Source organism: Pseudopipra pipra, chromosome 21, assembly GCF_036250125.1.
Source record: "Pseudopipra pipra isolate bDixPip1 chromosome 21, bDixPip1.hap1, whole genome shotgun sequence".
Taxonomy (NCBI): domain Eukaryota; kingdom Metazoa; phylum Chordata; class Aves; order Passeriformes; family Pipridae; genus Pseudopipra; species Pseudopipra pipra.
In genome coordinates this window covers 9,755,581-9,780,164 of record NC_087569.1, presented here as the reverse complement: position 1 = coordinate 9,780,164, position 24,584 = coordinate 9,755,581, and the positions used below count along the sequence as shown (strand labels likewise).

General features: G+C 52.6%; 1 protein-coding gene across 1 annotated transcript; it reads right to left on the bottom strand.

The window, feature by feature from the left end:
* Positions 1-1,088: 1,088 nt before the first annotated feature.
* On the bottom strand, positions 1,089-23,952 carry DHRS11 (dehydrogenase/reductase 11). The gene is made up of 7 exons (XM_064678075.1): positions 23,786-23,952; positions 12,592-12,801; positions 6,927-7,021; positions 6,354-6,483; positions 5,662-5,754; positions 4,951-5,016; positions 1,089-3,820 (listed from the first exon to the last, which is right to left on the bottom strand). The coding sequence occupies exons 1-7, from the start codon at positions 23,915-23,917 to the stop codon at positions 3,779-3,781; spliced, it is 768 nt and encodes a 255-aa protein (XP_064534145.1). The 5' UTR covers positions 23,918-23,952; the 3' UTR covers positions 1,089-3,778.
* Between the last annotated feature and the right edge of the window lie 632 nt (positions 23,953-24,584).

The window sequence follows — 24,584 nt, the reverse complement described above, 5'->3', positions numbered from 1 at the left end:
AGGGCTCGGGCTGGATGGGGAACCCCCGGAGCGTGAGAACTGTCCCCAAAAGGCACCTCTTGGGTGTCTCGGGGATGGCGGCAGGTGCTGTGGCCGCGGGGAGAACGGGCTCGGGGGTCCGCCACCTGAATCTGCAGCTTTCACCCCAAAATGCTGCATCCGTGTTTAATTGCATCACTGGGGAGCCAAGGGGGGGCAAATGGGCATCAGGTCGGCACAGCCATGGATTTGGGGCTTGCAGGAGTTTATCCCCATGGGTCATGGGGGACAAACCACAACAGCATTGTTCTAAAAGGAGTTTGCAGAGAGAAGCAAAAGCGTTTCGGTCCTTTTCTATTTCATTAGTCTGAAGCATTAAGTTACTCCAGGTGTCAAAACCATCATCAGATTTCTTTAACAGGTTCAGAGATCTTAAGTAGAATCATGTTTTACTGCTGGTTACCAGAGCCAACTGTGTTCATGGTTCTTCTCCCCAAAAAAATGAGAGTTAAGACTATATATCTACATCTATATATAGATATATATGTATACGTGGGCTGAGCTCATATATCTGCCAGGTCACATTTGCCTGAGGTACAGCACTTTTAATAGGAAAATAATTCAGCTATTCCTTACTTATCTCCAAAAACTTTGTATTTCAGTGACTGCAAAGCTGAGCTCAGGAATGGCCTCTGTGCTTGGTCAACCTGAAAGGGGACAGGGGAACAAAATGCCTTCAGTTACCAGTGACAATTCTGGCCCTAATCCCGTCCGGGTTTTCCCCCATTCCTGATCCCGGGCTCATCCCTTGCATAGTTTAGCCAAACCCAGCCCACCCGTGCATAGTTTAGCCAAACCCAGCCCACCTGGGGAGTTCAGGGAGCCCCTCTGGAGTTGTGGCTCCATTTGAACAGGGACAGGCAAGTCCAGCCTCCACAGGTTATCTGTGAGACACCCGGATGCTGTTCTGCTCTAGAAAGTAATTATGTTTTTTCCCATAAACAACCACAACATTTCTGTTTGAATTTGTCACCAAACAGAGGTTTAGCTGGGAACAGTAAAAAGGCTGTTACGCTTTTAACACAAAAATGACAGAACACACAACGAGCCACAGTGTGCCTCTCTTTTTATTCTTTATTTTACAGCTCACAATTAGAAACCTACTGATAAATTACACAGTTGATCCTCCCGTTTGGGGGTTTCAAATGCCTCAGGGTCGTGTCCCATCTCATCCCAGGGAGGTGGCTGGAGGTGCCACCAGGTTCCACGAGGCCAAACAACCCGCACCAAGCCCTCCGCGGGCTGCGCTTCATGGGGGGGGTGAACGGGCAGCAGGAATCATCCCCTGGAAACACACTTGAAGTGGAAAAACATACTGGGCACAGTTTCAAGACTTGCAAATGTTACAAATGTTCTCGAGGAGGGGCGGAAAAAAAAAAAAAACAAACCAAACCAAACAACTTCCAGGGCTGCAGGGCAGCCAGGTTGTGTTTGCAGGGAGCAATATCCCAAACTGTCCCTTCTTGAGCAATTCTCTCCAAATCCCCCTTTTCCAGGGAGATAAGTTAGGTCCCTCCTCAGCCACGCATTTCAACATCTGCTGAACTTTGCACGCAGTTGCTGCCACCAATTCAATGTTTCACCACATCCCTGCTTAGTTTTTTTTTTCCCTTCTCAGAAGTTCCAAATTTCTCAAATTTTTTTTCTTTTTTTTTTTTTTTTTGGCCTCCAACTCCTAGTTTAACTCCTTTCTCTTAAAAAAAGATGGCACGCACTGCACAGAGCACCTGCTGGATTTGCTCTGTGCAGAGAACCCACACAAAGCCACGGCCTCAACAAGCTGGAGGAGGGCAGTGCACTAAAGCTGTGCAAGAATTTCACTCACGGTAAATTAAAAAGCCAAATCCAGAGAGGAGGCTCTGTGCACTTGTCAGTAGAAAGGAATGAGGAATGGACAGAACACACCATGGGCATGGGTTGATAAACAGGGAAAAAAAAAAAAGGGTGGGGCAAATTGCCTTTGTTTTGCCATTAAGAAGGAACATTTTGCCAGTTTTCTCCTTGTATCCTTCTACAGCTGCTCACCTTTGGCACAAGGAAATTCTAGGTATCACAAGGTTTCATTAATAATAATACTTCATACAACACTCAGCACTTACACAGCGCTTCTTGTGGTCAAAGTGCTTTACAAAAGCTTGTGAGTCCTCACAACACCCCTGTGAGGTAGGTAAGTATTATTATCCCCATTTTACAGATGGGGAAACTGAGGCAGAGAGGTAAAAGTGACTTGCCCGAGGCTGTGCAGGGAGTTGAACTCATGTTGTAGTGGCCCAGTTCTGGCCTCCCTGACGGTGGGGTGACACAGATGGACTCCCAGAGCTCTCCTGGTGTGAGCCAAACCATCCAAACCCAAATTTCTCAGGCTCTCCAATCCTCTGCTCCGACCAACTGACCATCCCAGCTCCACCTGAGCCAACATTTGCCCTCAGAAACACTGCACAGAGTCCAGCAGGAGCGGATCTGAAATCTTAAGGCAACGTGTCCAACAGCTCCAGAGGAAGTTGGACACACACAGACCACACTGCAAAGAGTCTCGAGACAACTCCAGTGCCCTCCAGCTCTGCACATGTCTGCTTTGAGGCCCATTCTCTCCTCTCTCAAGTAGAGTAAACCCAGAGCAAAACACTGGGGCTGCACCAGTGTAGCACTAACACGAGGTCTGACCCAGCCCTTTCACCTGCTGCTTTGTAGGCAAACACCCCTACAAGTCTCTCTTTGTCTCAGACACCTTCAGCACGGTTCATTTCACTCTCTCTCTCTCCGAGTTTGTATCTCTCCTCATAAACAAACTCCCGACAAACTTCCAGCTCCTCAGCACCAGCATTTCAGCAGCACCAGACATCTTTCTAAGACTGATCCACGTTTCCAGAAAAGTGTCAATGCATGCAAATATCACATACAAAACATCGAGAGTGCTGGGAGATGATACCACGGGTGGAGGTGATCACAAGACAGCACACGTTTAGTTTTTATTAAAAATACCAAACAACTCACTCTTACTGTAACTATGCCACTGAGATTATCGTTCTAACCTGCACAAGTACAGGTACTTTTCCTCCAACTATTTACCTACCTAGAAAAAAAGAGAAATATCAAGCACACACATTTATACTTCCCCAAACTTGGCAGGCATGATCCATGTGAACGGGAAAGGAGGGCTGGGGGAGGTGGGGAAGGTTGTATGCTGGGTTTAGGGCAGTGGAATACAAAAGAAATAGAAAACACCACATGCATCATCACCATCAGTAATCAACCTGATGAAAATAAACCCAAATATTAGATGGATTCATGTATGACATCCACTGAAAATCTCAAACCCTAAGCACACTGAAGCTGGCAAACATCTTGTGCCACTTCACATAGGTCCAGACACAGCATCAGCAACTAAGATCAAACAAACCTTGAAAAGAAAGCAAAAGGAAGAATAAACCAGCCTGGAGACAACAATCTTCCACAAACCACTTCCCTGCATTATCATCAAATACATTTTACTCTTAAGCAGTTTCACAAAGGAGTGGGGGAGAAAAGAGACCCACTACTTGTTGTTGCTTGTTTGTTTTTTTTTTTCAAACTGGCTCAGCACCAGCACCAGCTCAGAGAGAGGGAGAGAAAAACAATTCTTCAAACATGATCCTTGGTACTTGATTAAAACGTTGCCAGCCAGCCTTTGACACCCTGGATTGCCAGAGGGTCCGAAGTGGAGTGGATGCACTGTGCTGCCCGAGGGCCTCTGCTCCTGCTACGAGATCTGCTCCGTGGGCCTCATCTGTATATCCCCGATCTGGAAAAGACAACGCAGGGTTTTACTGGAGCCCACGGGAAGTGCTGCACTGCAGAGAAAGAAGCAGAAGTGAAATGTGCCTGCTGTGCCTTTAGCAGGAGGGATAAAAGCTCAGACGTGCCCAGGAGAGGTGACACCGGCTGCCAAGTGTCACGGGTCACATCCTCGGCTGGGCCCTGATCCCAGAGGGCCAAGCAGCAGCACTGCTCCAGCAGCCACAGGCAGGACCTTTTATCTTTCAGCCACAGGCAGGACCTTTTATCTCTTTAGGACAACAAGGCCAGTCATCCCCACGGATCCAGTGTCAAGACGGCCACGTCTTGCCCCAAGGAGCAGAGTCCACACGAGGGGCTGTTCAGCCTCTCGTGATCAAAGTCTGCTTTCACAACAGGAGCTTTCGTGTTGCACAGGGGAAGCACTGACACGGCTCCTGCCTCCCCCTGCCTCCAGCTCAGAGCTGGTCACCTATTTCTTGTTCCACAGGAGGGAGTCCCTGAGGCAGCACAAGCATCTCACACACCCTCGGGGAGGTGCTCAGCACTCGGCAGGATCGGGCCCAAGGCGTCATTTGGCGACTGGCACAACTCGAGACTCTCAGCAAACCTCAGATGGCACCATCCAAAAGGGCAGAACGTGCCCATATCCCTCACATTCCTTCTGTCTTGCACAGTCCTCCTCTGCAGTCACAGAATCACAGAATGCCCTGAGCTGGAAGGGACCCACAGGGATCACCCAGCCCAGCTCCTGCCCCTGCCCAGACACCCCAAAAATCCCATCCTGTCCCCGGGAGCACTGTCCAAACACTCCTGGAGCTCTGGCAGCCTTGGGGCTGTGACCACTCCCCTGGGGAGCCTGGGCAGTGCCCAACCACCCTCTGGGGGAAACAACAGAGTCAGCTCAGCCTTTGCTGGATCTGCAGGGATGCGACCAGTCCAGGCAGTGCAATCCCAGAGCCTGGGCAGTGCAATCCCAGAGCTGCCATAAGGGAAGTGTAAACAAACGTGATCCCCACTAATCCCCAGCCCAGGCTCACTAAGCTCAGAGCTGATACAGTGGCTGATCAGCAAATGTCAGGGCAGCCCTCGCCCCCCTCCACCCTCAGCCCCTGCCCCAGCCCAGCCCCAGCCTACCTGTACATGAGGGGGGGCACTGAGGACATAGATGACAGCATTGGCCATATCTTCAGCTTTGAGACACTGCAAAGACAGCAAAGGGATTCTCAGTCAAAGGGCACTGCAGGAAGTTAACCACAAGATCACCCCTCTCCTAACCATCAATAATGAGTCTCGACAGTGTCACTGGGGCATGTCAGAAAGATGCAAGCAAGCAGGAAAAAAGTAATCCATTCAAGATTTAACAAAGGACATATCTGGTGCTGATAATTCTTCAGTTGCTGTGAGTAGTTTTACTGCTGGCACGGTAATTCTGCCAGGTCAGGTATTGCCATCCTTATCAAAAATTCCCAGAGAAGCACAAGAAATCCTGTGCCACCTGCAAGACAACACGCTCTTATATTTCTCCCCGAGCAGGAACGTTTGCTTGTTACATCTTCTCTGCAACAAAGAAATCATAGCCTGCAAAATGTCAAAGCTGACTGATACTTGTTTACAGAAACATCAAAATAAAAGGAAGAATATAGGGAGTTGGAAACCGAACCCAAATGAAAACCTACACGGTGTGTAAATACCAGTGCAAAATCTGAGGTTTGAGGGCTGAGACTTTGGGAGTGCTGAGGGCATCCTGGAAAGAACTGGGCACTCTGTGGAAGCATTAGCCAGGAGAGAGACTGTTCAACTATAATCAGAGCCACTTCCCTCCGTGTCCAGTTCTCCAAGTCCTACCCGAATGCTCTCATAGGTTGCAGCAGCTCTCTCGGGGTCATTATCATGGAGTTTAAAAGCAAATCCCGTTTCCACCAGTCCTGGAGATATACACTGGAAAAAAGCAGAGCACATCCTAATAGGATTTGTAATTGCCCTTCAGTAAAACAATTAAAAAAAAAGGGAGATAAAACTTTTTAGCACTGAAAAAGCCAAAAAAACCCCTCATCTCTTTTTCTGCTATTCTCCTTTCCTACTCATGTTTTAGGGGAATAGTTGAAGTGAGCGGACTTTGCCTTAATGGTTGTTGTGGCAGGTACCTCTGGGGAAGTGCTGGTGGGTACTTCCCTCTCCACACCCCGGAGGGACAGAGAAGCAAAGGAAAACATGGAAAATCTCTGACTGAGAGCAAGCAGCCCAGCCTGACTGCCCCCCTCTGTTGATGTGACCCCCCCCATCACTCCCTGACAAGCAACTGCCCACATTTTGTGCACCCAAAAAGCTTCTTCAATGCCCCCTTTATGCTCCCAAAGAGTTTCTCCCTGGACGCAGCTGTGCCTTCTGAGCCCCAAACTCTGCCTGGGAAAGAGAGGCAGCCCGGGACAGTTGGCCACAGGACTTTTTGAACATTCCCAGTGTGCTGAGGACTGTTTTTGCATCCCCTTGCCTCTTTTCCAAAGGGAAAACCCCCAGAGCCTGCCCCCAGTACTCACTGTAGCTCGTATATGAGTCTTTGCCTCCCGCAGCTCCTGCCTCAGCCCCTCCGTGAGGGCTGTCACCGCGTACTTGGTGGCACTGTAAAAGTGCACCACGGACTGTGGCACGACACTGTGGCCATTCATGCTGGGGAGAGAGCAGAAAGGAAGGTGCTGAGAGCTGGGAGGAAAGCAGTGTCCCACCAGGATACTCAAACCACCCTCATGAACATGCAGAGAGGGTGACGTGGTGGCTACGGGAGGAATTCCCTTCCCACAGGGAACACACCCCCCAACGGGCTCCTCTCCACATGGCTGCCTTCTGGAGCTGGTTGAGAAGTTTCAATCTTCAGCCCTGCACCACCACAAGGGGTTGACATCACCCTTTACTCCCTGCTTTGGTCTTTCCTGCTTTAGACCAGCAAAGACTAAAAGAGTGGTTTGAAAAATCAACCATCACAATCCTTGGAAAACCCCTCCTTGGGCACCATCAGCTCACTCCAAGGTTGAAGCTCCAGTGCTTAATCCTCTCTACGACGCAGGGAAGAGGAGGAAACCCCTGTGGCTGATCCCACATCCCCCCTCACTTACCTGTTAATGTTAATTATATGCCCATCATCAATGTTTCTCTCTTTCATGGACTGGTAGGCCTCTCGGGTGCAGATGCTCACAGCCAACACATTGACCTGAGGGGTGAGGAAACAAGAAGAAATGAAGCCCAGCAGCCCTGCCTGGCACTCCATGACTTGTCCCTCTCATGCCCGAAGCCAGGGGTGCAGGTTCCAGTCCCTCTCCCAGGGCAATTCCCAGCAGGAACACCAGCAGAGGGGAATTCACATACACACACCCCACATCATGAGCTGGGTCAGAGGGGGTAGGGGAGCACAGATACCCCATTCTGTCAGACAGTCCCAGCCTCTGCCAGAAATAAATGGACTTGATCATTTTAGGGGTGTGAGGGTAGAGCCCAAACTAAGGCAGAGCAAACCCCCCTCTCCTCACAGGCAGCACTGCCCAGGAGACAAAGCCGGTTGTTCTGTCCAGCACTGAGCACACGGGTGTCTGGGCAGCTGGCAGGGCACTGACAGCAGGTAATTAGGTCAGTTAGCTAATGAGGAAATCCCCAGATCTTGGCTGTCAGAGCGCCAGGCGCTCGGAGGCACCGCCAGCAAAGACCTTCCTGGGCACAGACAAAGCCAGAGATCACCTCGTGCCACGGGGAGAGCCAGAGTGGGCAGGTCACCCTGTGCATGGGAAAGCCACCAACCTGTCACCCTGTTGACATCTGCCTCAGCCCTAAGTGGATCAGAAGCAAGGGCATGGCAGTTTATCCAGTCCTGTACCACAGGATCCAGAGCTTTCCAGGCTCTTGCTGTCTGGACAAGCACACTGTGGCTCAGTTAAACTCGGCCCTGTCACCTCCACAACGTGCCACCACTAATGCACAGCTGCCTTGAGCGTTCCCTGACCATAAAACACAGAGTCAAAGCCTCCAGGAAGACAGATAAGGGAATTCTCCCAGCTGGAATACAAAGGACCCAGAGGTACGTGCAAGACTGATGAGCAGGAGTCTCAGCAGCAGTGCTGATTGCTTAAGCTCACAGTGGTTTAGATTTGGAAGAGTGGCTGAAAGTGTCTGCTGAAGGCCTCCAGAAAGGATGTGACCATCCCAAGGCAGGACAGCCTGGCAGGTCCTACCTAACAGTGTGTCACTTTGCCAACTAAATGAGCAGGCCAGACGAGTTTAAACACACTGCTGTGAATGAAAGACCCAGGAAGAACTCAAGTTCTGATGAATCAGAAGGCAGGTGCCACTACAAACGGGTTTGTAGCAGGAACAAGGCCATGTGGACAGAGAGGGACAGATATGGGAGGGGGCTGGAGATCATCTCTGGGAAACTTATAAACAAGAGTGAGGCAGAGTAACTAGGCTTGCTAGCACAAAAGGACAGGTAAGAGGGGAACAGTAGTGTGGAGACCAGAAAGTGAGAGGCAGAAAGGGCTGGGGTTGAGAGATGCAATTACTGAGCAGCACACAAAGAGGAGCAGGGGCAGCTGGAGGATCTCCTGGTCACTGCTTTTGTCTTGGTCGTTATTTCCCACTCATTACAAGAGGCCATGCTTGTGGGTTTTGTCTTGGCCACACATAAATAGCCTGTTTATCTGCCCGTGGGAGTACCCAGGCAACACAAGGAGAGTCGTCACCCTCATCCAAGTGCACTCTGGTCAAGCACAGAGTCACTGCCAGACAGCTCAGCCTGTGCCTGGAGCTGCAGAGACACAGCCCTGACCTGGTGGTGGGGAGCTCACCTGGGCTGTGCAAGGAACAAACAGGGCAGACTGGCAGCAGAAGTGGCCCCTCAGCACTGGAGCAAAGCCCAGAGCAGGCAGGGCGTGTGCAGGCTTTGGGACTCCCCGATTCCATCTCCACAGGCCACTAGAGGGTAACATCAGCCCAAAGCCTGAGCCCCGGCTCCAGCCCCGACTCACTGAGCAGCGATTCCCCTCGTGGGCAGAGGTACAACAGTTTGACAGTGACTGGCAAAGTAAGGTACTAATCAAGAGCCACATAGGAAAGCCCCGAGCCCGTGTGATAAAACACCACGGTACAACAGAACAACTGGCTGGAAAGCAGCTGAGCTGGGACTGCCTCCCTGCCTTTTCCCACTGGATTCTGCACTGAAATCCCATTTCAAAACATGGAACAGGAGCTCGGGAAGCTAAAAGCACGCCCGGAAAATGAGCAGGTCTTAGGGCTGTACCACCTCCAGGCTGTTGTTACCAATGCCCACACAAGACATTTTTCTGCCTCGTTCCTATTTTAAGTAGGAAAAGTTCAAAGGTCCCTTAGCAGGGCTGGCCAACACACCTGCACCCTGCCCCAGACAGCAAGCCTGGGACAGCCCCGTGTGCTCATGTGACAGAAACAACAATGCCACATTTTCTAGTAATTAATGAGTTCCCATTGCCAGGCTGGAAGGACATAAAAGATCCCATTCCTAGAAGTGCTGAGCATTTCACTTCCCACAAAGTCAGCCTTTTCTAAGGCATCAAAATGAGTATCCCGGCTCCAAAGCACATCTGGAAAGGCAGGTTAAGGAGAACATATCTCTGCACAGATGGTTTATAAAAGCAAGAATAGCAGAGCCTGTATGACCAATGAATAATGCCAAGAAGAATCAAACTCATTTAGTGTCTAGAGGAGCGAGAGGATGTGCTGCAGTGCTTTGTGCCCTGAACAGTGCAAATGAAAAGTTCAGCCTGAGTTCCTGGCTGTAAAGGTCAGTAGGTAAAACGTGAAGGAGCTGCTCAAATCCCAGAGCCTGGAGCCCGTGGGTGCACAGCACCCAGCCCCAGCCCCCCCTGTGCAGATCAGGGCTGGCTGGAGGACTTTGCTCCGGCCTCAAGTCAAACACAATCTCACCAACAAGTGAGAAAATGGGGGAAACTGTGAACCAAGAGGTGATGGGCTCAGAACCTGCCTGAGGTAGCACGTTCCCTCCTGCTCCCACACTGGATTTCCTGGCTGGCAACGCTGGGCTCTGTGCTGCTGTAAAGCAACACATCCACAGCTCCTCACATCAGACCCCTGCAGCTCCCCCCTTGGGAATAAACACCAGACAACAAGGAAGTGGAACATTAAAAAAGAAGAGGAATAAGCAAATGATAACATGGGTTTGACTGTAGATGTACAGCAAGAATAGGGATACTGAGAGGGGAGCTTGGAAGGAGAGAGAGCCTCAAAGCTCATAAAAAATGCATGGAAACAAAAATCAATTTACCAAAAAGAAAAAATGCCTTTAATTTAAGGCCCTAATGCCTCTTAAATCGATAGATTGATGGCTGCTCAGAAACTTTTCCCATCTTGCAGCCCAGAAGTACACTGGAACTCTCCAAAGGCACCTCAAACCCTGCTGCTCTCTAACACCTTTCTCCAAGGAACCTTTGCAAGAAGCCTCCCTGCTCCCACATAGCTCTGCAAAGCCCAGTGGCCCGTGAAAGGTGCTGGCAGCCTTCCCCCATCCCAACCCTCTGAGAGGAATGGGCCTGGAGAGAGTTTCCCTGGGGCTGGCGTGGCACAGCAGGGAGAGTTGTCACTGCACATCCCCCCCAAACCCACCACACACCCCTCCCCAAACCCCACTGTCACTGCACACCCCTCCCCAAAGTGCTGCCACTCCAGTGCCTGCACAGCCAGGAGAGAGAGATTTCCAAGCAGGGAAGTTGCAGCCACAAAACGGGGGCACACAACGAAAGGAATTACCCTGAGCTCTTCCTCCCACTCACCAGCAGGACCAAAAGCAAAGCCCAGGCCTGTCAGGCTGCCCAGGCTGAGGTGGGTGAAGCGTTTGGAGCTCCCCAGGGCCTCACCTTTGCATTAAAGGGGTTATTCCATTACACAACAAACCCACCAGCTGCTGGGAGGGTGGTGAGAGGAAAATATCTGCCAGTGAAGGAAGAAATCTTGGGTGTCTCAGGCTGCTCCCAGTGCTACAACAGCGTTTTTGCCAAGCAATGAGAGCGGATGGAGCTGTACAGATCACCTCTGGGAATAAAACACACTCCCAGCCTGCTTTCCTAAGGCTGCCCTTGTGGGGCCACCACCCCATCCATCACCCACAAGGAGGGGGATCCCCCAGTCTCCCAAACTTGGAGCCACCATAAACACCAACACTGAAGTGTCTCACACAGGACAATCCCCATTCCAAAATCTTTCTCCCCAAGAGAGGTGGAAGGTGAGATAAAGGGAGCTCTCCCACCCCAGCAGTCCAGGGAAGGGAGCACAGGGAGAGGAAGGGCCTTCAGCTGGGAAAAGCCACGAGTCCCCCCAGCCTGCCCACCTGACAGAGAACAAAAGGTGAGAAGAACAAAGACAAAGGAGCACGGGGGGGACACGCAGCACCCACAGAGACACCCACACACGGTCACAGCAACCAGCACGAGGAGTTTATAAGGCACAGGCGACCCCCAAACCCGGCTCGCCGCGAGACAGCGCCAGGCAGTGCCCTCCTAAACTCCAGCTCAGCCTCAGCTACACTTCACTTAATTTTCTTTAAAGACTCCATGGCAACCGGGGCCCGGGAGATGCGGCTGTGCAGTGACCCGGGCTGGGCAGCCCACAAAAGCCTGGCTGGGCAGACAAAGCTGAGCTGAGCTTGCTTTGGCTGCGGTCACAGCGGCCGGCAGCCCGGCCAAAATCCTAACAAGAACTTAATTAGCCAGGATATGGCAGCTCTTGCCCCGGCAGCAGGAGCCCGAGGCCTCAAAGTGCCTCTGTGTTCTGCTCTGCACAGCCCCCGAGGCTGCTGCTGGAGGAACAGCCCCCGGGAGCTGACAGATCCTGCCAGCTCCGGTGTCAGAAAGAGTGGCCCTGAGCCCACAGCTCTAAGCTGCTTTTCCAACAGACATGTCCTTCCCTTCACTAGGACAAGCTCTCAGAGCTGCTGAGGGTGCCACAAGGATCACTCAGAGCCCTGAGTTCCACTCCTGCACCTGTGAGGATGATGCTTTCGTGCACAGGAGTAGGTGGCACAGGAGGGGAAATCACCTCTGTGAAAAGCTCCTGGTTCAGCACCTCACTGGCCAGAGCTGCAGGAAGGGCCATTGCAAGGACACACAAACTGCCCCGGGGTCCCACAGCCCCTGTGGCTGCCACTGGTTTGTGCAGAAAAGGGCCACCCCATAATGACAAAAAACAGTGAAGTCCCAAAAAGATGCCCAGCAGCACCTCAGGACAGGAAGACCCAGGGAGAGGTGCTGCTTGTAAATGGGATGGACCATTTGCACAACTCCCTCTTTGGCACATGAAACGGCCTCGCTCACATCCAGCTCTAACCAGATTATGGGCAGAAAATTAGGCTATAAAGACAAAAAGCGTTACGGCTTTTTAAGCCAAAAAGAATCTGCCCATTTTACAACCCACTGCTACAACTAACAGGATTAGCTACAAAAGCCAGCACTTGGCATTCGATTTCCTGTTTTATGGAAGAAAAAAAGAGTGAGGCTCATCACCCTCTAGAAAGCCAGTGAGCTGAGGTACTGAAGGTACTGAGTGTTTCCACACTCCAGGGTGAAGGCGTGTGGCTCAGCAGGGCAGGATGGCTTTCCACTTCCCAAGCAGCAGACCCAGGCCATGTCAGAGCAGGCTGGGAAGCAGATGCTCAGCTCTGCACACGTAGAATGAGTAGACGGGACAACAGTACCAGAAGAAACAGAACTCTGGCCCAGCTCCCCCTCCCTCAGGGGCACTACTCACGTCTATCATGGTCCGCCAGCCCTCCGTCTTCCCCGAGAGCAGGGGCTCGGGGCGGGCCAGCCCCGCGTTGTTGATGCAAACATCGACCCCCTGGTGGAGGGTCTTGATGGCCGAGAACATGGACAGGATCTCCTCTTCGTTGGAGAGGTCACACTTGTACGGGATGAGGGTCCCCGGGTAGCCAGCGCTCTGGCACTCAGCTGCCAGTTTCTAGGGAAGAGAAAGGAAGGAAGAAAACAGCCATCAGCCTCCTCTCCTCGTGGAGCAGCTTGTCCAGCCATTCCCTATAAAACACACCTCAGGGCTGACAAACCACGGCCGGCTTTGCGTGAGCCGGGATTAGAAGCAGGTGCCAGGGGAGAACCACCGTGGTGCTCATTAAGAAAGAGGAAATATCGATACCCACGAGAGGCTGAGCGCTTCAGCCTTCACGTTACTGAGCTCGAGGACACCCTCAGTGCTCGTCCATCACCCCAGGCAGCACAGCTCAAGGTGAACAGTGCTGGCAAAACACAGACAAATCCTGCCGTGGCACCGGGCTGCAGCTCTGCGGGGCTGCTGCACGGACTAGGGATGTGGCAATCCCACACCTGGCAATTCCTCATTAGCCATTTCCAACAGTTCCTCCAAACGTCCCGATCTCTTATCAGACTGGGTGATATAAAGCAGGGGAAAGGCAAGAGCTGCTGCTGCCCGCCCGCGTTAACGGCGCTGCAGCCACCGCCCCACATGCTCCGCAGGATGCCCTTTACCCCCTGATGCTAATGAGAAGCAGCATCTCATCCCTGATGTGTCACACCAGCGACAGTGACAGCTCCCAGCGCCGGGCCAGAGCCACATGATGTCTGGCTCCCGCGGAGAGATGGACTCTGGCTACGAACGTCCACCAAATCACTCGAACGCCGTCGCCCACGGCGCTGTGGCCGACGTGACATTGCAGCGGGTGCAATAAAGCTCTGCCCCTGCCACAGGCGGCTTTCCCACTCCTCCCAGCTCCTCTCCGCATTCCAAGGACTGCGATTCACTGCCTTTCATAAAAGGAGGAGCGAGGCCCAGCACAGGAATCTCCTGGCTGGAAGCAGAGGACCCCAGACAGTGATTGCACATGAAGGTGGCTGTGGAACAGCTCCGGGCTGGGAGCTGTGCCTGCTCAGGACAGGGACAGAGACTCCAGGAGCTCCAAACCTCTCTCTGTGCCCCGAGTGTTCATTTTAATTACTCTGTTTGGTAAATGATTTTCAGTGTTTCCCAATAGCTGAGCCCACCCCAGAGCTGGGCCAAGGCCCTGAGCAGTGAGTTTAAAGTTGTTCCACTTTGCCTTTTCCAGGAACCCACACCTTCCAAGGGCCACAAGCCAAAAACCAGCCCAGCTCCACAGCTCTGGTCCAGACTCCACTCTCCTTTCTGACTATCAGCTCAGGGGAGGCACTGCAGTAACACAAGAATGATTATTATTGCTCTCACAGCACCAAGCGAGAAGGGGACGGACACGCCGAGTTCAGCTGGAGATCGATCCATCCCAGCAGCATCAGGATCCCCGGAGAGCTCTGCTCAGGCTGAGCTAGACAATATCTCTGCCCGAACAAAGGTGCCCCAGGGACTGAATCCTACCTCTCTGTGCCCCCCCGGGGCTGGCTGCACTTTGCTGTACACGCAGTGTTGTTGATTTTGTGCTGATAATGGTAAAAAAAAAAATATATTCCTTTCAAAGATCAAGAGTACACGCTTGAAAAAAACCAGCTGGGGGGAAAAAATCTGCAAAAGCAGCACTTAGAGAATTAAAAGCAGTAGGAAGGGCTGCTGGAAGGTGCTAAACCACTCCAGGGATGGGGCCTTGCTCCTGCAAAGATAAAAGAGGGAAAAATGGGCAAAGGGTCCCTCAGTCACTTCCCTGGCACCAAGGTTATGGGAAGAATCACTGTAATGATAATTAAGTGGGCTCTCTCCATCCCACTGCCCACAGGCTGCAGCCCAGATGAAGGGGCAGATGGAAGAAGGGGTGCAATGTGCTCTAGGATGCCCCTGCCTGAGCAGGGGGGTTGTACCACTGTTGTCCCCTCCAACCTGACCCATCCTGTGTGCTCTGGACAGCACTGTGGTGCTGGAGCTGCCCATCCTGTTTTCCCAGTCAGTCTCCAGATGCATCAAGAGAAAGGTCTTTCCCCCTCAGAGAAAGGCTTCTCTGCCACAGCTGACCAGAGAAATCAAGTATCTCTCGAGATCCTTCTTTTCCTGTCTGGTGTCTCGAACGAGACTCAACACGGCTCCTTTCATCTCTCAGGCTGCACTTGTGTTAACAAATTCTCTTTGAAAACCAAGTGCTGAACACCACTGACATCCAAGGGGGCTGAACGTGCTTCAACCATCCAGAGATAAAGAGTCATCACCACGGGCTCTTCAAAGAAACATCAACTGCAGGCAAGTTTTCAAGAGACTTAGGAAAAGCAACTCTCTGAGTCACGGAGCTTGCAGGGGTTTTTTTTTCAGAGCATCCGTTAAGTCACTCAATTAATTCTCATTTCACTTTGAGCACACCACGCACAGGGAGGAAAGAAAAAAAAGCTGGTTTTCCACATTTCAAAAACAATGTGAGAGTCACCACATAATGCAACACCAGCACAGTACACTGAGCCTTCAGTGGCTGGAGATGAAAGTCTGAAATAAAACCTAAGCACAGAACCACAGAATGGGTTGGGTGGGAAGGGACCTTAAAGACCATCCAGTTCCACCCCCCTGCCATGGGCAGGGACATCTCCCACTAGACCAGGTTGCTCCAAGCCCTGCCCAACCTGGCCTTGGACACTTCCAGTGTCTCTGTCCCACACCATTATCACTGGATGCTTGGGAATGGACAGCCAGGAGCTGCTGCTGCTGGTACAAACTGGGATAATGCAACATAAAGAAGAAATAGATGTTAAAACATTTAACCTGGAGCCATCCACTGCAACCCCTCAATTCTGATGTGCTACCCAGTCTGAAAGGATGCCTTGCATTCCTGGGATGGTTTTGGTACGTTGAGGCTCCATCAGTTCTCCCCAGAAGGGGTTAATGCTCTTTGTGCATATGACACTTGAAATGGGCACAGTGCCTTGCATCTACAATCAGTCTTGATAAAACAGTTTTACAAAACTAATTGATATAAAAATGTAAAGGGACTCTTAAGGGGAGGAAAAAAAGACAAGAGCCACGTAGGGCTTTATTTGGCAAACCATCCCATTAACTTCAGACATGTTTAGTTCAGAGAGATTAAAGCCAGGAGAAACCATTAGGTAATTTTTAATCTAACCTGCCATTCATCACAGGTGCTTGAGTCCTACTGATAGAGCTTGTGCTCAAATACAGAACTGCACCAAGAAACCAACTGGAAAAGCACCTAAGTCACCCCAATTACTTGTGCTATCCATAGGAAATGAAGGAGAAAAATCCTAATGAACAGCATCACAGCTGTGGAAGAAAACTGGAGGCTTACAAACCCTTTCATTTCACTGATTGGCAAGTTTGAAGCTTCTTTTAATTAAGATTTAATAACAGTACAACAGCATAATAGAGGAAGAGACGTACAGTGAATAAAGCACTAGACTGGGGTTTATTTCCACAGTGCCCTGTGGGCAAGATCCAGAGCTGTGTCCCCACTGGAAAATGGAGATAACCACACTGAGCCCCCTCCTAGAGCTGTGGGTACTTTTGGCCCACATATGATCCAAGGATAAATATCACTTCACCCTTCTTCCCAGGCACTGGAGCCAGACTCCTGCTAAACAGGGTCCAGTTGAGCAGTCACCCATTCCCAGAGCTGCTGACTGCCCTCCCACGCTGCTCCAGACTCACACTGCTCTTTTCCAAGCCCTTTCTCAGTAGTTAAACACCCAAGATTATGTTTTCCCCAGCTCACTTAATTTTCAATTTCCAATGCCACACACGAGCCCGCCCGCCCCGCTGGCACTGCCTGGAGGTCCCTGCTGCCTCAAGGCACTCACACAACCCCTCCTTACTCATGGCAAGGCTGGAGGCACCTTTTATTTCTTCCCTGCTTGCTCAGATCACGTCACCACAGGCTGGCGTGGGGGAGGAGGAGACGCTGCTGCCCGATGACAGCTCATTAGAGCAATATCTCTGCCTCCCTCTGAGGTGCCACTGTCCTAAACCCGGCCCCACAGGAGCCTGGCTGCTCCTCAGCCCCAGCCCCAGCCTGCACAACGCAGGTTCCCACCTAACCCAGCATGTGGACCCTTCCCTGGCATCCTCAGGCAGCCCCAGAGCTCTGGCTGAGGCTGGAGCCGCTGTCCTGGTGCTCCACCCGCCCTTGGAGCAGCGCCCGGATTGCCAAGGCAACCCCAAACACTCGGCTGGGAGGGCAGAGCTCCAGCCTGACACCCTCAGATCTCGGCACGTGCCTCGTGTGTGTCATCCCCACACACGGGGAGCCGGGGAAGATGATCTGGTGGAATTAAATCAAGCCAGGCTCCACCTGATCTCGCAGCAGGGAAGGTCTGAGGTGCCCGGCGACGCGTCCGAGGTGTGGTCAGAGGTCTGTGGAAACCAGCCATACCCTGAAGATCCAAGGTGTGAAGGTCCAAGGTGGGACCAGCCCATGCCCACCCTAAATAACGTCTGTAATTGAGTATATCAGGAAACCAGCCCATGCCCACCCTGAATAACAAACAGAATCGAGCCTGTCACCACACAGGGTGAGGAAGGCTTGGGAGCACCCCTGAGGTGTGCTCCCAGGACTCATTCCCAGATCACTGGGGGACTCACCCCTTCCCAGTCCCAGTATCCTGATGAAGCAGCAGCAGATGACAGCCCACTGCTGAGCTCCGAGCTCGGGGTCCCAGGAAGACCCACGGAGCAGGACCAAGCCCTCCCCTCGGTGTGACCACGGCTGTCACCCCAGAGTTGTACCAGCAGTACCAGAACAGCAGGTCCCCGACGTCAGAGCACGAGATTGGCCTCTTCTCCTCTCAACACCCCTCGGCGTGGCCCTGGCCCTGCTCCAGAGCTGGCAGAGCCGGGACTTTTCCCGCTCTCCCAGCACCATCCCCGCGGGAGCATCGCCGTGTCCCATCGCTCCCGCCCGCCCCTGTAATCCCGAGGAATCCTCTCTGAACAGGCAGATTAACTCACGCCGGGAGGGGCACGGGGGGCCTTCCCCTTCCAGCCCCCGGAGCGCCCCGGCACCAAAATCCAGATGATGGGTCCTGAATTTTGACCCAGCCCAGATTTAGGACCCACAGATGGGCACCACGGGGGCTCCCACATGTCCCAGCCCCGCGTGGGAGCAGAGCAGCCTCTGGGATTGGCACTTCCAGGGCCACCCAGCTGCAGGGGCTGTGATTAAACATCTGCCCCAACGCCAACGCCGCTCACGGGCGCGCCGGGGCTAATCCCCGGCTTAGCTGGGCAGAGCTGTGCTGAGCTGCCAGAGCCCAACGGGGAGCAAGGTCTGGCTGCAGGAGCAAGACCACGGGTCCTCTGCCCCCATTTTACAGACCCAGGGTGGGCACGAACCCACCCGGGGCTGAGCAGGGCCAACGATGGTATTGCCAGCCAGGAAATCACCGGGAACACTTCCCAGGTGGGCACTGGCAGGATGAGGGTGAGAGCTCCACTTCAGCACAGCCACTGCTCTCTGCAGAGCTTCAACTATTAACGAGACCCATTATTTTCTCCATCATATTTTCTCCCCAATGCTGTGCCAGCTCCTTTCAGACCTCCCTGCTCCAGGACATTCTCCATAAATCCAAAACACAGCCCCTCCATGTCCAATGCTGCTCCCAGACAACCCTCCCACCTTCCCAGAGCAGCTGCCAGGTTTTACACAGGGAAACAGGCACGGGACAGCTCCCAGGTCTGCCTCGTTACACAGCAGAACACACACCCCAGCCCATCCCATCTCCAAAATCCCAGGAAAGCCTCAGTTATTTATGTTTAGGGCTGTGAGCACGACATGCCCTGGTATTGCTGCTCTGCTGCAAAGCCCAGTGGAACAGAGGAGCAGAGAAGGGGGGGCTGCTGCAATAAGACCTTCTTAAAGCACATTTTGGGGGAGAAAGGGGGTGTTCTAACCTGGTTTAAAACCAGCTCTTCCCCCTCATGCCTCAGGAAAACCATGGGGACAGCAGAGCATTTGTTCCCACCACTCAAGACTGCAATTATGGGATCTCTCCTGTTTATCAGAAAAGGATCTGGTCAGGGACAAGTGGCAATAAAAGCACCTGAGAGGCCTTGAGTACCCACCATCCCTGAGGCAAGGCCTTGTCAAACACAAAACAAGCCCTTCCAGAGGCCAAGGAGATTCTGAAGGTCATTTATTACACAGGGACCATGCCTTGGGAATACCCTGCCTGAAGCTGCTCCTCCTGCCTTAAGAGAGGTGAAACCTGTGGTTTTGGGAACACCCCATGAAAACCCATCCCTGGCTGTGGGGCAGAGGGACAGACCCCACCAGGGACACCCAGCACTGCAGGGACACCCACAGGGGGAGGCCAAAATGTCACCAGGTGACCTCTAAACCATGCAAGTGATTAAATCCACATTCACCTACTATGAAACAAGCAGCTGTTAATTAACTGCTTGGAGCATGGAAGGGGTGGAGAGCCTCCCTTGCACCTTTAGCCTGGGCAGTGCTGGGTGGAGGTGGCCAGAGAGCCCCCAGATGGCTGCTCAGGATGCTCAGATCCCACGAGGAAGACTCAGCTCCTTCCTCACCCCACAGGGCCCTGGCGCTTAGGGAAGAGAGCACTGACCCCTTCAGAGACTGGGCTGCTCCAACCTGCAATCAACAGCTCAGCTTATCAGAGGCTGTTTCCTGAGCAAGATCTAACCTTGGCAAAGCCCTCCCTGGTTATAAATGTTACCTTTGATCAATACCTGTCACAAATGCATTGGAATGAATTGGCTACACCTTGCATTTTAAACCACATTTATTGCTCCCTGCACGGCCCTGCTCTGCACACTCCAACAAAGGGAGGAAAAGATGGGTTTCCTTTGGAGCACGACATCCATGATGTCCCTGGCCATGCTGGAGCAAGGTATCCAAGGAATGAACGAGCTGCTGGATGATTTCTGGTGTGGCAGCATCAGGTGCTGCCTGAAATGAAGCAGGTGGGTGGGACTGTCCCAGCTGGAGCATCTCCCATCAGTGACAGCCCTGGCCATGCTATGGATCCAGGGCTCTGACACTGGAGCTGGAGGGAGAGCTCCTGCCAGCACTTTTGCCATTCTCTACAAATATAAAAATACATTGATTTTAATTATAAAAAAATTATCATCAACTGCAAACCCTTTGGAAACAGCTCCCTGCCTTGTACCTCCCTGCACTCCAAGAGAAAACCCATGGCATACCCATGTGCCTTTACCACATCTGCTTTTACCACAAACCCTCCCAAGTCTTCCCCCATCCCTGGGAAAAATCCTGTGAAATAAAATTTACAGATCACATGGAATAAAAGAGCAAAAAAGGGGGCTGCCAGCTGTGGGGGGAGAACATTTTGTCCCACGCATGTAGAAACTCTCCCTTATCTGTGCTGCTGCAAGAAGTCAGACACTAAACATAAACTTCTGGAAAACACTGGGAGGAAGAAAGTTGAGGAGCCTGGAAGTGAAGCCATCAGAGGGATCCTCTGCCTTCTGGCTGCAGGATGGAGTGGCTGTAAATCATAAGGAGTCTCCCCGAGCACTGGAGACCCCAGTGACCAGCAAAGTGGGTCCCTGTGAAGGTGATCAGCTCCCAGGGAGCAGTTTCCCCCAAAAGCCTGGCCTTGCAGGCTGCTAAAAACGCTTGGCTGCCTCATTAAAGCTCCTGACTTGGAACCCGTGGCCGTGTCTGAGGAGCAGGAAACGCTCAGCGAGCACACGCCAAAAAGTCCTTGACAGCTGTTAGTACCTCCAGGCTTGGCATTTAAAACAAGCCTTCAACCTGAATTACCTCCTGGCATGCAAAAGTAAAATAAAGCCATTTTTAATTATATTTCATTCCTCGATGTCTGACTATTAAAAGTCACCGTCGGGTGACCCGCAGGAAGAGCCTCCGCTCGAAAAAGCTGCCTGAGGGGGGGACAGGAGGCTGCCTGGGAGCAAGGGAGGGACAGCACTGCAAATCCAGCCACTGCAAGGGAAAAAAGGATACTTCTGCAGGGTTTTTTAAGCATTAACGTTCTTATTTCAAAAGTCAAATAAAGAGCACTGGGGTCTCGACACAGGTTTAGTGCCAAACCCGCAACTTTGCAATTCCTTTGTTATCTTGCCTCAAGCCCTTATCTGATTTTCCAAGAGATTAAGAAATCTTGACACAGTGTTTATTGCCCGAGCTAAAATTTCCACGAGACAACCTGCTCTTTCAGTCACCAGTTTACTGTGGGCTATAAAACCACAACACAGAGGAGTTCCAGCCACTTCACCTTAAAACTGGTGACTCGTGCAGAACACTGATGAAAACAGATGCTTTTCTGCTACAAAGTCAGGATTGCATTCCTGGGTTTAAACCCTACTCTCTGCCCCCTTTCCATTTCAAGCTGCCTCAATATATTTTTCCTGGTTTGCTCCTCTGAACATCATCATGTTCAACATCATCCATGGTGGTATTTAGCAAATTATTCAGTTTTAAAACAGCAACAAGATTTGTCCTGCAGTCACTTTGTTGCCCAGAGCAGCTGTGGCTGCCCCATCCCTGGAAGTGTCCAAGGCAGGCTGGACAGGGCTTGGAGCAACCTGGGATAGTGGAAGGTGTCCCTGCCCATGGCAGGGGGGGAATGGGATGAGTTTTAAAGTTCCTTCCAACCTAAACCATTCCATGATTCCATGAACTATGGCCATGATGCTCTGGCAACCCCAACTCCTCAGCTCCTTCATATTCCTCTCCTCTTGTCCCTCCATCACCACTTTCCAGCCCCAGACTCCAGCACTGCAACCTCATCCTGCCCTTTACATCCCAGCTGTGCTTCCCAAATCAGAGCATTCCTGGGATCCCCAGCAAGGATTCCTGCAGGGATGCCATCCTCCTGCTCCCGACCAACAGTGACTCGGGAAACCAGGAGCCAGGGAGAGCAGAGGAGTGGAGGTTGTGGATGGCTCTGGTGATGCAGCCACCAGCCAAGGTGAGAACACGCTCACGGGGCGCTGACGGCACAGCCCTTCCCATCTCCTTCTCCTGCCCGGAGCATCCAACAGGCAGGAGCCCTGCAGCAGCTCCAGGGATGGGGTCTGGCATCACCCACAGTGCCAGCCACAGCACGGTCATCCCACACCCAACACCAGCTCCTGCTCCTTGACGTGGCTTCCAACAGCCAAAAATCCCAACCCTCGGCGGCAGCTCGACAGTCCTAAGACTGAATATCTTCCTTTTTTCTTGTTTTTTTAAAGGAAGGGCCCAAGGTGAAGCACCTGGAGGAAAGCTCAGCTCTCATTTGAAGCATGGAGCTGGTACAAAGCCCCATCTGTGCTGACACAGCATCCCTGGCAGCCAGGCCGAGGTGATGGACCCATTCCCAGAGTGACCCTGGGTCACCTCCCGCTCCACCACCTTCCCTTTCCCAAGCAGGCAGCACTTCTGGGATTTTCTTCCTCGTTAAGGAAACATGCTTCACAATAAATAAACCCAGAATAGCAACGGAGCAAGACACAGTCCAGACACCCACCAAAACAAATGACAGCACACTGCAGACACACCTCGGGCCCAGGGAAGAGGGAGGAAACAGGGACAAACATCAGCTGCCCTGGGAACACGTGTTTCTGAAGCACGACAAGAGGGCTGGGAGGTGTGAGCAGCCCCAGCACTGCTCAGCACTTGTGCACCCCCTGCAACCCCAGAAATCACTGACCCAAGCGTGGCTGCACCCACTGCAGAGCCAACAGAAAGGCAAAGCCTTTACAGGAACTCCCATTCCTAAATCCATGCTGTGTTTTGGCCAGAAGAGGTTCAGAAAGGAAGGAAACTCTTCTGCAGCACCGAAGGAAAACACCAAGTTTCACTGATTTCTTTACCAAGTGAAAAGATTCCAAAACAAAACCCAAGGAAAAGGAACTACTGGAAACAGCAACATTGGAAACAACTTTGTTGTCTTTTTTGGAGGGGAACGGGAAACAACAACATCCTTTACAGCATCCTTTGCCAGGGACCGTGGGGCTCCAAGAGCCTCCCAGGCTGCAGAAGCACATTAAACACCGTCAGCTGCACGTGGGAGAGCCTTTGGAGAGCTCAGCTTTCCCTGCAAACCACAGCAGCAAAAAGCTGGGAAGTCCAAAATTAGAAGCAAAGCCCCAAAGGACAGTTCAATAAGTCACGTTGGTGTGTTCTCTCTGCAAGTGGCATCTTTCTGATCCGCAGTGAAAAACGGGGGAAAAGTCCTGTTTCTTCCAAGCATTCCTTTACTCAACCCCACTCAGCAACACCACCAATGCCAAGCCTTGGTTCCCGTGAATTTTGGACAATTTATTCTTGGCGCAGTCAGGGTGAATCCTTATCACCTTGGCTAAGGAAACACAAGCCCTGGATGTTGTACAGATCTCCTCTGCATCCCTGGGCACCAAACAACCAGCACGGCAATATTTAAGCTGACTACAACTTATTTCCTACCTTAGTGGAAACTTCTTAAATAGCAAATAAGCCTTATCTCGTGCCACGGCAAGGCAGAGCCGACAAAACGCACCCAATACGAGAAGGATCGAGAGAAAACACTTCTTTTAAGCATCTTTATTTTCAAGCCAACGCCGTGAGGTTTTTGACGATGTTCCTCGTCGGGGCGAGCCACACGTTAAGGACCCAAAAGGCTGAAACTCTGTTTTATCATTAAATCACAAAAATATCCCGTCTCCCAAACAGCCGAAGGGCTGGAAGCCCCAAACGCGCGCAGCCCGTTCCCGTTCCCGGGGCCGGCCGGGCAGGTGTTATTTTTAACCACGATAAGAAGCGTCTCAAAAAAAAACAAAAACAAAAACCAAACACTCCAAAATTGAACGCGCTCCTCGCTCGGGCAACTCCCACCCTCCCGTCGGGGCCGGGGGCTCCGGGAGAGAGAGCCCGGGGCAGGGCGGGGATGGAGGGCGGGGGGGATGGAGGGAGGGGATTGCCGGAAAGGGGGATTTCGGCATCACCCCGGCGGGGACACGGCGAGGGTGACCCGGGGAGCGGCCCCGCCGCCGGCGCGGCCTCGCGGGGGAGTCGCCCCCGCCCCGGTGCCCTCCCCGGTGCCGGTACCTCGATCTTGTCGACGCTGCGGGCGCAGCCCACCACCTTCATGCCGTGCTGCACCAGCGCCCTCGCCACGGCCGCGCCGATGCCCACGGAGGCGCCGGTGACCAGCGCGACGCGGCCGGTCCAGCGCTCCATGGCCCCGGCCCGGCCCCGCCGCCGCCGCCGCGCACAATGCACCGCCCGCCCGCCCCGCCCCGCCCCGCCCCGCCCCGCCGGGCACGCCCAGGGACACGCCCATCGCGGGGACACGCCCACCACGAGGACACGCCCACCACGGTGCGTGCGCTGAGTTTGCGGGGGCTCAGCCCCAGCGTGGGGGTGCGTCGTGCCCGGCTGGAATGTTTGGGTTGGGCTTTGCCTCCCCCCGGGAGATGAGAGCTACCGGGGAAGGGTTTGGGGTGGGAGGGAGCTCAAAGGGCTTCGTGTTCCAGCGCCCTGAATCCCAAAAAAAACTGGGCTGTTTTATCCAATCAGCCCTGCGGGTGCAGGGATGGGTAACCGAGCAGAGACCCTGCAAACAACCCCCAGCTGAGTGTGGGATTGGGGAGGGATCAGAGGGCAGAGCAGCTCTGGGAAGGTGCTGTCAACCCCCTCACAAGGGTCAGGGATGCCCAAGTAATTCCCAGAGACTTGCGAAGAAACAGATTAATAGAAACAAAAACAAACCCCAAACCTGTGAAAAGTCTGACGTACAGATATTTATGAAAGAAGAAAGGGTGGGGGAGTTGGTGATTCTCTTTGTTCAAAAAGCACAGAGCCTGGCATGCTGCTTTTTGCAAGGATCTGTCCTTTCCCAGGCCAG

What these genes read in the sequence shown, in the direction of transcription:
- DHRS11 (XM_064678075.1), bottom strand. Translation starts at nt 23,917, where the DNA reads ATGGAGCGCTGGACCGGCCGCGTCGCGCTGGTCACCGGCGCCTCCGTG. An exon ending in GCTGGCGGACCATGATAGAC is followed by an intron (nt 7,022 to 12,591) that starts GTGAGTAGTGCC and finishes CTCACCCCTCAG; the next exon opens with GTCAATGTGTTGGCTGTGAG. An exon ending in AGACTCATATACGAGCTACA is followed by an intron (nt 5,755 to 6,353) that starts GTGAGTACTGGG and finishes GCTTTTTTCCAG; the next exon opens with TGTATATCTCCAGGACTGGT.